Source organism: Cutaneotrichosporon cavernicola (assembly GCF_030864355.1).
Source record: "Cutaneotrichosporon cavernicola HIS019 DNA, chromosome: 5".
Lineage (NCBI taxonomy): Eukaryota > Fungi > Basidiomycota > Tremellomycetes > Trichosporonales > Trichosporonaceae > Cutaneotrichosporon > Cutaneotrichosporon cavernicola.
In genome coordinates this window covers 370,072-384,252 of record NC_083397.1, presented here as the reverse complement: position 1 = coordinate 384,252, position 14,181 = coordinate 370,072, and the positions used below count along the sequence as shown (strand labels likewise).

The following is a 14,181-nucleotide window of genomic DNA, read 5'->3' as shown; positions in this document are numbered from 1 at the left end:
CACATACCCATCCTAATATACACGATGCATCTACTCACATACAGTCTAGTCTGGGGATCAGCACCAGCGGAGTGGGACGCCCAGCTCATGCTCATACCCATGTTGCTTGCTAGTTCTGTCTCGCGTCGACGTCGTCCAAGTCGCTCTGGTTCGTAATGTGGTGCTGTGGGTGAACGCATGAACATAGCGCAGTGACCTGCCGGGAGGCGATCACTCCTCGTCGAGCGGCCGCTCAAACTTGTGCTTGCCCATCTTGTCAAAGTCCTTCATCCCGTGGCCAGAGTTGAACACGCCGACGCGCGCTGGGGTCAGCTCAATGAACAAGGAACAGCTCTTCCTCTGTCGTAGACACCTCACCTCGTACTCACCATAAGGACTGTCACTTGTCCGGAACACGCTTGTCCCCTCCAGACCGGCAATGTGGATCCCCTTTTTCTGCGCCTTCTTGCCAAACTTCTCCCACGTATTCTGTTTGCTCCGCGCCTCCTCTGCGCGGCCCTTCTGGCTCGCCATCCACTTCTCGCCCTTGCGCTTCTTCTTCTCCTTCTCCCGCTCGGTGGGCTCAGCAGCTCTTTTCACGGGTACGGGGATGGGCGCGGACGGATCGTGTGGTCGCAGGCTCGAGAGGGGTACGTTCGTGGACGACGTGTACCCCTTGAATGTGATGGTGTAGAGGGGCGATTCTTGCGACCCTACAACCTGGTTGATCCGCGCTGGGTACCTTATGTCAGCAGAGTTGAGTTGAGTACAGAGAGAATCTTGCTACTCCCCCCACTGCTGTACTCGCCCTCGCTGCGCGAGTCGACATGACTCACCACTTGCCATCCTTGTATTTCGCCATGCAGTCCATGCCAGCACGGTATTCGCCGCTGTCCTGCCAGTTTGCGGCTGGCTCGGCCTTGTCCCTCTCCTTGTCCCTCCCCTTGCCTTTGCGGTCCTTCTTCGGTGCGGCCGCCGCAGCAGTCTGCTCCGTCAGACTAACGATTTCCTCAAGCTCAGACTTGAGGGCGAGGAGGTCGGCATTGTCCTTGTCACCCTCGAGCTGGATGTTGACGAGCGCCAGCTGGTCCTTGAACGTCTGGAGTTCATCCATGGTGTTGACAATCGAGTGGTGAGCGAGAGAAGGATACTAAGCACAAGTTGGACGGTTGAGTGATTGTGCAAGACTAAGCTGAGACTGGGTGGCGATCAAAACCCACGTGGAATCTTTTTCCCACTTGTCTGAATTTCTCCCGCCTCCATCCGGCCTGCCTCTGTCAATCAACTGGAAACTCGACCAAGAAGAACAGCAAACACAACCATGTCGCTCCTCGGTCTGCGTCTCCGCGCCTCCCTCCGGCCCTTGGGTGCGCGCGCCATTTCCACCCCCCCACAACGGCCCGCCAACCCCCTCGCCTCGGTCGCCGGCGACCTCATGCCTTCGTCCCTCCGCGAGCCGGCCGATCCCGACGCGTGGTGGCGCGGTAACGACCTCTCTCAGCATCATGGCAAGCCGGGGAACCAGTACACTGGGCGTTCGATGCCCGTGCGTAACTTTATCGCCCAGTTCCGCATGTTGCAGGGAAGCCTGAAGCGGAGTGGGATTACCAACGAGTTCCGCCGTGTCGAGTATTACGAGAAGCCGAGTGCGGAGCGTGTGCGCCTTGCGAGTGAGCGGAACAGGCGGCGGTTCCAGGAGAATGTGAGTGAGGGGGGGGGGGGGGGGGGGGGGGGGTTGAAGGCGGGGGGAGAGGAATGGGCGATAGTGCGACAAGGCTGGACGAGGCTGGGCAAGGGGAGAGGGGAGAGTTGGGAGGTGGGATTGGAGTTGAGGTGGGATTGGAGTTGAGGAGGGATGCTGAGAACACTGGCTGCGGAGGAGAGGCGACGACGACGGAAGGAAGAGAGGGAGAGAGACGAGAGACAGTCGAGCGCAGGTGTAGACCATGACCCACCTCACAACCGACCATGCACTAACGCCAGATCCGCAGGCGCGTCCAGCAGGTCCAGGCGCTCCGTAGCCGCAAGTAGCCCAAGTAGCCCCAAGTAGAGCATGAGCATCGCATGATATCCACTTTTCGTCCACTCGCTCGCCACGCTCTAACGCTCGCGGCCACATCAGATAATGCATTAGACTCGACTACCCCAAACCCATTCGTCACCTCCGCAACCACCACACAATGATAAAGATCCACAGCACGAGCACCAGGAACCCCATAAAGTAGCACCAGTTGGATCCCTGCCTCCGCGCCATCTTGGTCATGCGCCGAAACGTCCCGCTCAGCATATTGCCCGTCGACCCAAACGTGTCGTTCTGTTGTCAGCCGCTTCTTTGAGGTAACCGACCATGCCAGAGAGTTCGAGGTTGCCATCGCGCACTTCCTTGCCGATCCCCTTTGTGAGCTTGCATCAGTGTCAAGCTACGTTGGGTCTGGTCCATCGACGAAGACCACTACGGTCTCAGACGTCAAGGACCGCATCCTCGAGTTCCTCGCCGACTCACATCCTTCAACGTGTTGACCTTGCCCAACAGCCCACTAAGCAAATCATCATTATGCTGTTCCAGTTCGCTCCCATACGCGCCAAAGCTTGGCCCAGCTTGCCCTCCCATCGAGTTGGAATTCGATTTCATGCCCCCGCCGAATGGGCTTTCAGAGTATTGCGATGCGCCGCTCGCCCCAGACCCAGGGCGTGGCAAGGGAGAGCCACGCCCTCCGACGGGGAAGGGCGAGCCGCGCCCGCCGACGCCACTTCCCGGCCCAGAACCGTACCCCAACCCAGATCCTGGACCAGAGCCGTACCCCAACCCAGATCCTGGACCAGAGCCGTACCCCAACCCAGATCCTGGACCAGAGCCGTACCCCGCAGGCCCAGCCGCCAAGCCGGAACCGGGGCCATATCCCGATCCTGGACCAAACGACGGCGCGCTAGGTGTGCCCGTGCGGGAGGCGTGGGATGAACGCTCGGATAAGCGTTGTTGGTTGACGCGGGTGAGGCTGGGGTCAGATGGATAAAGAGAATGACGTACCCGCTCATTGAGTTGGTGTTTGTTGTATTGTTGGATGAATGAGAGGATGGGTGGTGGAGACTTGGACTTTGTGCGTTTAGGTGGCGGGGTGGGGTGAAGGGGTGGAGGTGGCCGCTTTTGGTTATGGAATTACATTTCCCCCTCCACGCAAGCTCCATCTCCACCACCTCCCTCCTCTCTTCTGTCCGTGCACATACTTTCATTGTCTACTGACCACTACTACTACTACGCTTAGACCAGAACATGTCGCCCAGTCACGGGGACATGCATGACGTCGTCGCGCATACTTGCCGCGACGCCGTTCGGGCCCCAAGTCTTATCGTATCCGTTCCGCTTTTCATGTTCCGCAATAGCCTCCTCGCCACGGAGGTATACTGAATCCACAGCGGTCTCTGGTAACCCCTTTGCCTTTGCGTCTGCAATGAGGCGGTCGAGCTCTGCCCGGACTTTTTCGCGCTTGAAGAATGCCGTACGGGGATAGAACGATAACCGAGGGCGAGTGGGGACGTATTCCGGAACAGAAGAGCGGTCGAGCGCCCGCAGAATGACCTGTTCGCAAAGTGTCTAGAATCAGCACTGTCACATGCTACCGAGTAGACTTACGTAGTCGCCATCGGACCGGTTCAAGTTGAATGGCTCGGAGAGGTTGACGTGTGGGTTCGTGATGACCCGCGCGTAGTGGAGGTGGTTGGGCGAGTGCGAGTGCGGCAGCATCCCGTGGGTTACGAGCAGGTCTCCGGCTTTGGCCGTCACCTCTGTATACTTGTTTCCCTTGGTGCAGTGGGTGTAGATGTTGTCAAAAGGGGGATCGAGGCCTTCTGGAGTATTGTAGAACCTCTCGCACAGGGCTTGCATTAGCGATGAAGCGGGGTGACATACGCTTAATCCCGTCTTCGTTGAGGCAGGTTCCGCCGCCGCCTGCCGGGATATCGGTAAAGCAGAAAATGAGCGTCAAGGCGTTACCGCTCGCATCGAGGAATTGGCGGTACCTAGTGTGAGGGGGATGGGGGATAGCAGCGGGACATACCAGTCATTATCGGTATGCCATCCGTTCAATTCCTGTGGACTATGACTCTTTCCCAATCTCTCCTCGGTCCCGAAATTGATGATAAACTGATCCCCATAATACCTCTCTCTGACCGGATCAATCTTGTCTTCCCCGCCCACAATCTCGCATATCTTGCCCCAGGCAGACGGGCAGAAGTCCTCACATCGCACCTCGCGATGACGAGGGAGCTTGACGTATTCCTCGGTCCAGGTCGACTTGTCATTGGCATCCATGCCGAGCCGGACCCAGAGGTTGTCGAGCCACGAGAGGTATTTCGGGTCGATGGCATTCGGGATACGTAGCCAGCCGTGCTCGACGAAGTGGGAGGCTTCGTCGGGACTGAGGTGGGTGTAGGTTGGCATCTTGGGGGGGGTCAGACTGGGGGAGAGGGGGGTGGGGGTGGGGGTGGGGTTTAGGGCGAGGTTGGAGATGGGTACACACTGCTGGGTTGATATACCCCACGTCCGGAAATGGAAGTAGGTTATGTAGCAGTATCCATTGTCCCATATCCGTAGTTGAATTGCGCAGCACGTCCACTTGTCCACTCCTCGACTCAGTGCTCTGCCCACCGCACCGGCTAGAGAGACAGCGAGACGGACAGGTCCGAAGCGGCGCTGTTCTCCGTCGCATCACAGCATGGCCGGCCCGTCGGGCCGCTGGATATAGGATATACCCCGCTTCCGGAAGTAGGAACAGGCCACGTGACTCTACGCATGCAAAAGGGAGGGCTGAATAGGATCGCCTGAGGCGAGTTGGATCGAGTGTCATGCGCGTCGGCATCAGCTTGAGCCTCTATCAGCCTCTATCAAGCCATCAACATCCCAACATGAGTCTGGTGAGCTCGTCCCACGACACGATCTGACTCAGCTCGCACCAGAGGATGAAGGAGACGGCATCGAGGTCGCGTGGGAGGACCAGCAGCGTATCAACACGTTCTCAAAGCTCAACAACCGGCTCGCCGACATCCAGGACCGGTTGAAGGCCAAGATGGTGTGTTTCTCCCTCTGTCTTTGTTGCCTCTGTCTTTGTTGCCCCCCATGTTCCAACCTCACACGTTGCCTCCCCATGTTCCAATCTCACACGTTGCCTCCCCATGTTCCACACTCACACGCAGGAGGAAAAAGACTACTACGACGACCTGGAGATGGAGCTCGAGCTCGCTGACGGGCCCGTGCTTTACAAGCTTGGCGAGGCGTTTTTCCAGCTATCTCTGCCCGCGGCCAAGAAGCAGCTGCGGGCTGATATTAAGCGGTACGATGGGGAGATTGGGGAATTGCGCGGACAGGCAGGCGAGTGTGAGGAGGGGATGAAGGAACTCAAGGTGTTGCTGTGAGTCGTGCAAGAGGAAGAGATTGAGCTGATGCCAAGATACGCAAAGTTTGGCAAGCAGATCAATCTCGAGACGGGGCCCGAGTAGATTGATAGGGGAGGGGAGGGGAGGGGTGGGGTCGAGCCATGCAGTGTTCACAGTAGAGACGATGGGGTGACTTTGGCCAGTGACCAGACTGTCAGCTATAACAAGGCTAACAACGGCCAAGAACTCGCCGCACACTGATCCACACCTCGCAGACTCGACTAGCCTTGCACACTCGACTAGCTTGGGACCACTACCCAGCCCGTGCTTTAAACTATTCCATACATGCAGTAGACGAGACAGGAACAGGAATCGTATGAGGGTACTGTGACACAAGGTATCTTCTACATTTCGATGGCTCAGGCGAACATGTCCCTGTCGACATCGTCGTCGTCAATCGGACCCAGGTAGTCCTTCTTGACAGTCGCAATGGCCGAGATGCCGTTCGCCTCCATCTTGCATCCCACAATCTCCATCCGCACCTTTGTGCCCTTGGCGATGACCTGGTCGCCCGATCGGTACGAGTGCGGCGAAGTCGTAGGGTCAAACTTCATATCCGCGTGCAGGAGCTGTATTGCGTCAGCCTCTTCTCAATTAAAGAAACAAGGTGGGTGGGTGTCAGAGAAAACGATCAATTACTACAAGATCTCCCGCATAAATCAGCAGCGCCGTAGCTAAGCTGTCCCTATGCAAATGGCTCATCATAAAAAAAGTCCCTTGTCCAAACTCACCTGGTACGCGACAAAGACCTCGAGAGGCCCGACCATGGTTAAGAAGCCGAGCTTGTTGACAATGACGACCTTGCCGTCGACCACCTCGCCCTTGAAGGGCTTCATGACAATGGCAGTGTAGACGCACTTGAAGCGCGCCTGGCCAGTGGACGGCATGACCTTGCCTTCACCAATGTCGTTGATCGTCACGACCGAGATGATGTAGCTGTTGTCAGCGATTGACAAGGACGCAACCCAAGAAAGACTCACCCGTACTTGCCGTTACATGTCCCCTCGACATCCTCGTACAGCTTTTGCCGAACATACTCTTCCAGCTGCGCGCCAAAGTACGACGGGTGCAGCAGGATGTTGTGAGTGAGCTGGCGCTAGCTGTCAGCTCTGCTGTATCCAAGCCTAACCAGGAAGAACATGGCAATGGCACGGCACGGCCCGAGGGGCGGGGGGACAAACGCGTAGACTGCCCCTGGGCCCGCGGTGAGCGGGGTGGGGTAGTGACTACCGCACGAGGAGGTGGATGGGGGAAGGGGGATGCCTTAAAAGGCAAGGAGAAAAGATGAGATGAAGAAGAGATGGAAGAGTTTATAAGGTGAGAGTGAGAGTGCTACGGGGGGGTGAGAGAGAGAGACTGGCTTACCCAGTTTCAACAGGTCAATGACTCTTGTTCCTGATTTCTTCCAGTTGATTCCGTCGCACCAACTACGTGGTCACGTGGTGATTCCATTTTTGATTCCGCGGACCTGCTGGGAGTCCCATCAATATGAAGATGATGGCGCCGCAGCGCAACAAGTCGAGTGATGAGTGATGCATATGACTACAGTCTATCCCCGCGGTACCGGGTTCTCTATGATGCAAGATGCGCCTTCGCCTTACAGCAAGAGAGACGCCTTACACGCCAGCAGCCTTGTTGCCGCCCGCCGCCTCCCACTTGCCCATCGCCTCACGGACCTTGGCCGTCACATCGTCGGCCGTCGTGTTCTTGCCAAACGCATCGACAAACTGGCCCAGTGGGTCCATCAGGTAAAAGAAGATGCTGGTGTCAGTGGTATTCTAGACCGCGCAGTCGGGAGGTACGAGGCGCAACCAAGCCACTCTGCAGTGCTGGAGGCTGGAGGCTGGAGGCTCCACCACACCTCCTTGCACCCACCTGTGGTCCACAAGGTAGTCGTCGGTAGCCTTGGCATCGGGAGGCGTGGAAAAGTACACGCGGTAGCTCTTGCATGCTTTCTTGATGCTGTCGTAGTCGCCCGTGAGTCCGACGAGGCGGGGGTGGAACTCGGCGACATAGTTTTCGACCTGCTTGACCGAGTCGCGTGCCGGGTCGACGCTCACGAACACAGGCAAGGTAATAGGTCCCTTCTCCTTGTCGATAGCGTCAACAACCTCGGCCATCTTATCCAGCTCCTCGGGACAGATGTCCGGGCAGTGAGTAAAGCCAAAGTAGATGAGCGTCCACTTGCCCAGCAGGTCCTTGTCGGTAAACTCCTTGCCGTGATGGTCGGTCAGGACGAACGGTCCGCCGATGCTGGGCCGCCCGACAGACTTGGTCTCGAGCTCCTTCTCTGCACGTCAGCTAGTTCTACTTTCGCAAGGAAGACATACGTCGGCGCTCGAGCACCTTGGCCTTCTCGCTGGTAAAGTAAAAGTACAATCCGACGCCGACGACAATGAACACGCCAGCAGCCTTCCAAGTGAATGGCTGGAGTTAGCTCAATAAGGGGAAGCAAACTCACTCCAACGGCGGCATCGTTGGCGGCACGCGCCGATGCGCGCGTATTGTCGCTCTCCTTGACCTGCTTGCTGGGTTCTGTGGCATAGTAGCGGAAGCGGGGCGCGACGGCTGGAGCACACGCAATGCGGGCGGGGACGCGAGAGCGAAGGACTGGCCTCAGTAGACGAAGAGACATGATGGTGATGGTGAGGAAGAGTACGTTGTCGAAATCCGAAATGGCCTCGGCGATGTCATTATCGACCCCTGTCCCTCTGACCTCCCTGAGTCGGTGCCACTCGGGCCAGTTGTCATAGTAGCGGAATCAAAATATCCGAACTCACGAACTGGCAAAGTCGGCCTCCGAAAGTCAACCCCCCCACTATCCCTCTAGACCTCCAACCACGATGCTCCGCTCCGCGCTCGCGACGTCGTCCCGCATCGGACTCGACTTTGCCCTTCCTTCGCGCGGCTTCGCAACCTCGGCGATTGCGCGTGCCGAGCGCGACGGCCCGCGTTTCCGCTGGTCGCCTCTCGACTCTGCGCCCTACCGTCGCTCTACGGGACAGGCGGACCGCGCGCCAACCCACCAGCTCTCGGTGTTCAGCAGCCGCAACAACGTCATGCTCACATTTTCCGACTCGCTTGGTCCCCTCTTCCCCACCATTAGCGGCGGCACCGACCTGACGTTCAAGAAGGGCCAGCGGGGCGGGTACGAGGCTGCGCACCAGGCCGCGCTCAAGATGTTCAAAAAGCTCGGCGAGTTTGAGGACGAGTGCCGTACCCTGCGCCCGACTGAGCGTATTTGGCTCAAGGTCGCTTTTAACGGGACGGCGGGGCAGGGGCGAACTGCTGTTGCCGACGCGATTTCGGGGCCGGACGGCGCAGAGATTCGCCCCCTCGTCTCGCGGGTTGAGGACCACACCCCGTTCCGTATTGGCGGGACTCGCGGGCGTTCGCCGCGCCGTGTCTAAGCAGTTTGCTTTGGGTTATAGGTAGGTTTTGTTGCGTGTGTCGTGGGCTGACAGCAGAGGCATGAATAGACTGAGGGACTGCAGTGAAGGGCAAGGAGAAATGGGGCAGCCGGCGAGGGTTGGTGTTACTGATGCCTGGCAATCTTTTACCTGCGTCACAGTGAAGGCTTTGAGATCGCCAAGGTGCTTGACCAGTCCCAGCGTGTGTTAGCGACCTCAACAGAGGAGGTAGGTGACAGCAATCCACAGCAAAGCTACACCCAAGGCATCGCTCCTCTTCGACAGTCGCTATCCAGCGCACCGCTATCGACTCGTCGTTCTATTCACACTCCCAGCTTCGGCGGTTCTACGTTGATATGACCATGCATTGTTGTGAAATGTACATGTACACTGTGGATTTCTGTCAGCGGAAGCGGATTCTGGCCATTCCCAGACCCCTTATCTGGTCCTCCACCGCAAGATTTCCGACCTCCACTCGTGTGTATCAACTTAGTATTATCCATATCACAATGTCAACCGAAGCCGAACGTAAGCGCGAAGAGGCCGCTGCGCGCCGCCACGCGCGGCTCGACAATGCCGGTGTACTCCAGATGGCTGCGGCGGGCGAGACGTCCATGGACAAGATTACTATTGTGCGTCCCTCCCTGGTCATGCTGATGGTAGCTGCCGGGCCACGAACCAGACTACTCGGCATGCACGTTCTGCCTGTGGGAGGAGGACCATACGTTGGGGAATGCGTTGCGGTGGATGATCATGAAGGAGTGAGTCGGGGGGGGGGGGGGAGGGGGGGGGAAGGGAAGGGGGGGAAAGGAAGAGACAAGGGGAGGAGAGAAGGAGAGAGAGAGAGAGAAACAAGCTGACGCCAGCCCCGACGTCGAGTACTGCGGATACAGCGCGCCGCACCCCTCCGAACCCAAGATCCACATCCGCGTGCAGATGTATGATGGGCTCAGTGCTGTCGACTGTCTTCGTCGCGCGCTGGCCAACCTCCGCGACCTGTTCAACACTGTGCAGACCAAGTACGCCCAGAGCTTAAGGTATGTTGTGTGGGTGGTGGTGGGTGGTGGGTTGTGTGGGTGTGGGAGTGGGAGTTGTGAACCGGCAGGCGGGGTTGGGTCAAGACACTGACGGCAGGAACGACAACTATGCCCGTGAGGACGACGTGGACGTGCATGAGGTTGTCGCGGAGACGCTGCGTGAGCGTGGTCTCCCAACCGGGGACGAGATGGACACGGCGTAGATGCATGTAATGTACTATTTAGATTACCAGTCATCATCAGGGGGCGGAATACCTCCGCGGCGCTGTGGCTCGTCGTCCGAGTCCGAGTCGTCCTTGGCCTTTGCGAACAGGTCGTCCATTGCCTTTTGTTTACGTTGTTCTTCACTCATGATCGCAGCGGCGGGCACGAACTTTTTTCTCACCGTGTTCTGCGCCGGCGCTTCAGACAGCAGCTCCATTCCCCCCGGACGCAGGCTAATGTACTTTGGCAGACCCGGAGTACCTGCCAGCCACTCAGCCGCAGAAATGGTGGGCTTGGTATCGCGGGTGGGAACGTAAATGTCGTCCTGGAAGAATTGGGGCCTGTTGCGGGGCACAGAGAATGTCACTTGCTCGACTGAACGAGAGGTCAGGCGCAGACATTTTGCCACTTCGACTTTGGTTATGTCTAGCGACGATTTGGGGAAGAAGGCCACTCCCAGTTGAGGAGAGCCGGCCGTAAAGGAGGGGAGTTTGTCGATCACCTCGCCAAGAGGGTTGATGAGGAAAGCGAGGATGTTCTGCTGTCCCTTGCCCCATGCGAAGAGAATGTTCGTGTCGGCATCATACACGGGGAATAGTACGGAGGGCGAGACGTCAAGCGAGAGCGCGGCGATGCGCTCCACTTTCCCACCGACAGAGTAGACATGTAGTTGGCGAATGGATCCGCGCCCAAAACCGAGAGATACGAGGTGATCACCAGCCCAGGCGACCTGGGCTGCCCGTGGAGAATCGTGCGCCTTGCCTTCGACAAACTTGCCGTCGCGGTCCCATACCAGAATCCGCCCGTCCTTGGTGGGCAGGGCGACGCGCTGTCCGCAATCCGAGACGGCGAAGCCCGTCACCGGCGCTGGGAGGGAAACGACCTTGTCCTCCTTACCCGAGGAGAGATCGAAGAAACGCAGGTGCGAAGATCCATGCTCGTTACTTGCGACAATTAAGAGGTCGCGTGCAGTCGGATGGAACGCGACGTGGGCGATTCTCTCCACCCCAACCCCCCTAACAAGGGTTGGCTCGGGCCCCGCACCCTCAACCCCATCAGAGGGGAGGTCCCACGTCCGCAGGACGCCGTCTTCGCCAGCACAGACTACGCGGTCACTGAATGGGTCCGCGGCGAAGTCTGCCAGCGCCACACCGCCTGTGACGAAGCCCACACCACCAACGGGAAGGCGGCCCTTCTTGGACAGCGGGTGGACGAGGAGGCGTCCACCGGGACCCTGGACCGGGAAGAAGGCGAGGTTTTGGGAGATGCGCAGGATCTGACTGTCCTGGTGCAGTGTGGCGAGGGTGGGGATCTGGTCGTAGGTCGGGATGAGGGGGGTTTTGCCGGCCAGGTACTTGCGCGACCAACCGGGGTTGTATGGCTTGTGCGCGGCTGCTTGGATGGCAGGGGCAGGGGGAGAGGCGGACTTGGCGGCTGGTACAGGCTTGGGAGACGGCGCCTTGGGAGGAGAGGAGGCCGTCTTGGGAGCAGCAGAGGGAGCCTTCTGGGGTGCGGGGGAGGGCGGTTTCGGGCTCGACTGGGCCGTCGCGTACGCCGACGCGGTCGGTGAAGAGGCGGCTACGGCAAGGGACGCGGCCGTCCTCGCGACGGGCGCGGGCATCGGAGCACTGGCGGTGGGCGTGGGCTTGTCCTTCTGCACGGGCTTTGGCTCCTCCACTCCAGTCACCTCCCTATCCTTCCCGTACCGAAGGCGCAGCACTTTACCAGCCCACGGCGAGTTCGAATCCAGCACGCCGCCAGCCCACAGCTCATAGCTAGGCATATACCGCTCCACGAACGCATGCACCGCCTCATCGCTCATCCCCTCCCCCTTCTTAGCCTTCATCTCGTGTTCCTGCTGAAGGCGCCACCGGAAGACGTGCTCGTAGCTGTCCGGCTCGATCTGCACGACCGCCTCGAAGAAGGGATACACGGCCTCTCCGAATGCGCGGAGATAGTCGTTGAGCTCCCTGAGCTCAGAGGCCCCGTACTTCGGGAAGTACTTGCCGTCCTTGGCGGCCAGGCGGGCATCTAGAGCAGAAGAGGAGAGGGCACCGAAGCCGAAGCTCCAGCCTTCGAGGACAAAGATGTCCAGCGGCCCGTCGACGCCGACCATCTGGGCTGAGCGGTCACCTTGTCCGCCACAAAGCGACTTGTCGAAGACAGGCATCTCGATGTGGCCACGTGGATTGATGTCCTGTACCTCCTTCAGTACGCGGGTTGCCAACTCGACATCATGGGTTCCCGGTGGCCCGCGGCCCGCGAGCAGCGCGTTGTTAGGGTGTTCGGCCGCCAGCTTCTTCAGCCCCTCATGGGTACGGTACAGGTCTGCGTCAGCTACCTCCAAAGTTGAGCTCACCATCGAGCGAGAGCACTGCCACGCTCAAGCCCTTGCCCTCCAGCGCCACCACGAGGGCGTCGCACAGTGTCGTCTTACCGCATCCCTGCGGACCCTGTAGGCCGACCATGAGCGGTCCAGTGCCGGTGTGGCTCTTGTGGAGCGCGGCGAGCTTGTCGCCAATGAGGCGCACCTTGTACGACGTCGAAGTATAGTCCTCGTCGCCTTTGAGGGGTGGCAGGCCGGGCTGGGGGCTGGTGTGTTTCGCGGCTTGGGTGGATTTGGGTGGGGAAACAGGGCGCGCAGTAGGAGCGGGGGCGGCGACAGCGAGGACGGGGGGCTTGGCTGGAGACGGGGCGCGAGGCGCCGCAGCGGGCTCTGGAGCCGGCGCAGATGTCTGGGTAGGTGTCGCAGCTGGTGCCACAGCTACAGCCGCCGCCGCCGCCGCCGCCGCCCATTTAGCCTTGCCCTCCTCCACGGTCTTCTCCCAAGCCGCGCGCCGCTCGGGGTCGACGCTAGCGTGAATTGGCGCCTTGTCGCCGCCCGCCAGCCACTGGGCTGCATCCTGCTCCGGTACGCTCCCAGCGACATCAGGGAACAGGTCGGCATGGTAGTCGATGAGCTGGCGGCGAGGTACCTTGATTCCGAGAGGCAAGATAGTGTCTCCGTCCTTATCCGTGGTGGAGAGGAGTAGCGTGGCGATCTGTGCCTCCATCACGGGCAAGGTGGACCAGTGCGCGGCCGCCGCGCCGCCGGCCGTAAGCGGGGCCGGAAGATGATGCGGCATCTCCTGATACCCCTGTGGACCGGAGAGCTCGATCTGACGCAGCGTCATATCTCCACGGCCCGAGACGTAGACAATACGCCGCTCCTCGTCGACGACGGGAACCAGGGGTCCCTGCGACGTATCGACGGCGGCGGTGAAAGCCGTCGAGAGGTCAGCGTTGAGGAGCGAGTACTGGCGGGTACGGGAGCGGGAGAATGAGGTAACGAATAGTTCGTTGCCGACATACGCCGTGTGGACGGGTTTGAGCGCCTGCAGGAGAGAGCTGAGGTCGCGGGTTTGGGTGGGGGCTGAGCCAGAGCGTACGTCCCAGACGTACGCGAGTCCTTTCTTGCTCACGCCGCCGACAAGGCGGCCATCAGGAGACCAGGATGCGCTCCAGAGGGGCGCCGGGGCGTTGAGCGTAATGGCTGCGGTTGAGGCGGCGACATCGTAGATCGCGACGACGTTGGTAGATGCGAGCGCGAGGCCGGGTGTGGTGGGATGCAGGCGGACGCAGCTGGCCTTTCCATCAAGGCCGAAGCTGTGTCGTGCCTCGAGTTTATCAGTGATAGAGTAATACGTCGCCTGTCATCAGTCGTACCCCCTAGTTCCTAGTCAACTCACAGTCCCATCGTTGCCCGCGACGAGCATCCCCGCGTCCTCGAGGCGCGAGACGTCCCAGTCCGCAACTGGCCCAATCTTGCCTGTCCATACCTCGCCCTCGTGCTCTCCAATAGCAGAGTAAGGCCGCACGCTGGCATCGCCGTTCGGCGCGAGGGTGATTACGACATTGCGCGTGGTCTTGACGAGGCCCGAGTAGGTGGAAGTGTTGGGAGGTGCAGATGAGGCGGGGGGAAGGTGGGTGCGGTACCACTCGTCGCGGGTCGGAATGGCAGGCACCGCATTGCGGAACTTTGTCGCCCCAAAGGTGCGTGGGGCCATGTCGAGTTGGAGGAAGAGTTGCAAAGATGTTAGGATGAAGGCGTTTTGTTGATGACGAGGATGGGTGGGCCGAGC

The 14,181-nt window shown here is 59.5% G+C and overlaps 10 protein-coding genes across 10 annotated transcripts; 4 read left to right on the top strand and 6 right to left on the bottom strand.

Annotated features, from left to right (window-relative positions):
- Positions 1 to 210: 210 nt before the first annotated feature.
- On the bottom strand, positions 211 to 1,093 carry CcaverHIS019_0501760 (uncharacterized protein; the record flags this gene model as incomplete). Its single annotated transcript, XM_060601306.1, has 3 exons — positions 211 to 302; positions 369 to 721; positions 816 to 1,093. 3 exons carry the CDS (start codon positions 1,091 to 1,093, stop codon positions 211 to 213), a joined length of 723 nt encoding a protein of 240 aa, XP_060457813.1.
- A 207-nt stretch (positions 1,094 to 1,300) lies between these two features.
- CcaverHIS019_0501750 (uncharacterized protein) lies at positions 1,301 to 2,010 on the top strand (the record flags this gene model as incomplete). Its single annotated transcript, XM_060601305.1, has 2 exons — positions 1,301 to 1,681; positions 1,963 to 2,010. 2 exons carry the CDS (start codon positions 1,301 to 1,303, stop codon positions 2,008 to 2,010), a joined length of 429 nt encoding a protein of 142 aa, XP_060457812.1.
- Positions 2,011 to 2,137: 127 nt separating this feature from the next.
- On the bottom strand, positions 2,138 to 3,015 carry BET1 (uncharacterized protein; the record flags this gene model as incomplete). Its single annotated transcript, XM_060601304.1, has 4 exons — positions 2,138 to 2,293; positions 2,326 to 2,382; positions 2,483 to 2,975; positions 3,008 to 3,015. The coding sequence occupies 4 exons, from the start codon at positions 3,013 to 3,015 to the stop codon at positions 2,138 to 2,140; spliced, it is 714 nt and encodes a 237-aa protein (XP_060457811.1).
- Positions 3,016 to 3,238: 223 nt separating this feature from the next.
- CcaverHIS019_0501730 (uncharacterized protein) lies at positions 3,239 to 4,417 on the bottom strand (the record flags this gene model as incomplete). The annotated part of the gene is made up of 4 exons (XM_060601303.1): positions 3,239 to 3,571; positions 3,611 to 3,855; positions 3,887 to 3,996; positions 4,035 to 4,417. 4 exons carry the CDS (start codon positions 4,415 to 4,417, stop codon positions 3,239 to 3,241), a joined length of 1,071 nt encoding a protein of 356 aa, XP_060457810.1.
- A 464-nt stretch (positions 4,418 to 4,881) lies between these two features.
- Positions 4,882 to 5,472, top strand: CcaverHIS019_0501720 (uncharacterized protein; the record flags this gene model as incomplete). Its single annotated transcript, XM_060601302.1, has 4 exons — positions 4,882 to 4,890; positions 4,923 to 5,045; positions 5,170 to 5,384; positions 5,424 to 5,472. The coding sequence occupies 4 exons, from the start codon at positions 4,882 to 4,884 to the stop codon at positions 5,470 to 5,472; spliced, it is 396 nt and encodes a 131-aa protein (XP_060457809.1).
- A 296-nt stretch (positions 5,473 to 5,768) lies between these two features.
- On the bottom strand, positions 5,769 to 6,550 carry RPB7 (uncharacterized protein; the record flags this gene model as incomplete). The annotated part of the gene is made up of 4 exons (XM_060601301.1): positions 5,769 to 5,978; positions 6,141 to 6,345; positions 6,390 to 6,505; positions 6,539 to 6,550. 4 exons carry the CDS (start codon positions 6,548 to 6,550, stop codon positions 5,769 to 5,771), a joined length of 543 nt encoding a protein of 180 aa, XP_060457808.1.
- Positions 6,551 to 7,025: 475 nt separating this feature from the next.
- SCO1 (uncharacterized protein) lies at positions 7,026 to 8,044 on the bottom strand (the record flags this gene model as incomplete). The annotated part of the gene is made up of 4 exons (XM_060601299.1): positions 7,026 to 7,170; positions 7,285 to 7,699; positions 7,740 to 7,836; positions 7,871 to 8,044. The coding sequence occupies 4 exons, from the start codon at positions 8,042 to 8,044 to the stop codon at positions 7,026 to 7,028; spliced, it is 831 nt and encodes a 276-aa protein (XP_060457807.1).
- Positions 8,045 to 8,252: 208 nt separating this feature from the next.
- Positions 8,253 to 8,819, top strand: CcaverHIS019_0501690 (uncharacterized protein; the record flags this gene model as incomplete). The annotated part of the gene is made up of 1 exon (XM_060601298.1): positions 8,253 to 8,819. One exon carries the CDS (start codon positions 8,253 to 8,255, stop codon positions 8,817 to 8,819), a length of 567 nt encoding a protein of 188 aa, XP_060457806.1.
- A 509-nt stretch (positions 8,820 to 9,328) lies between these two features.
- On the top strand, positions 9,329 to 10,059 carry RPC19 (uncharacterized protein; the record flags this gene model as incomplete). The annotated part of the gene is made up of 4 exons (XM_060601297.1): positions 9,329 to 9,451; positions 9,483 to 9,580; positions 9,686 to 9,856; positions 9,954 to 10,059. The coding sequence occupies 4 exons, from the start codon at positions 9,329 to 9,331 to the stop codon at positions 10,057 to 10,059; spliced, it is 498 nt and encodes a 165-aa protein (XP_060457805.1).
- Positions 10,060 to 10,082: 23 nt separating this feature from the next.
- CcaverHIS019_0501670 (uncharacterized protein) lies at positions 10,083 to 14,106 on the bottom strand (the record flags this gene model as incomplete). Its single annotated transcript, XM_060601296.1, has 3 exons — positions 10,083 to 12,388; positions 12,420 to 13,749; positions 13,789 to 14,106. The coding sequence occupies 3 exons, from the start codon at positions 14,104 to 14,106 to the stop codon at positions 10,083 to 10,085; spliced, it is 3,954 nt and encodes a 1,317-aa protein (XP_060457804.1).
- Between the last annotated feature and the right edge of the window lie 75 nt (positions 14,107 to 14,181).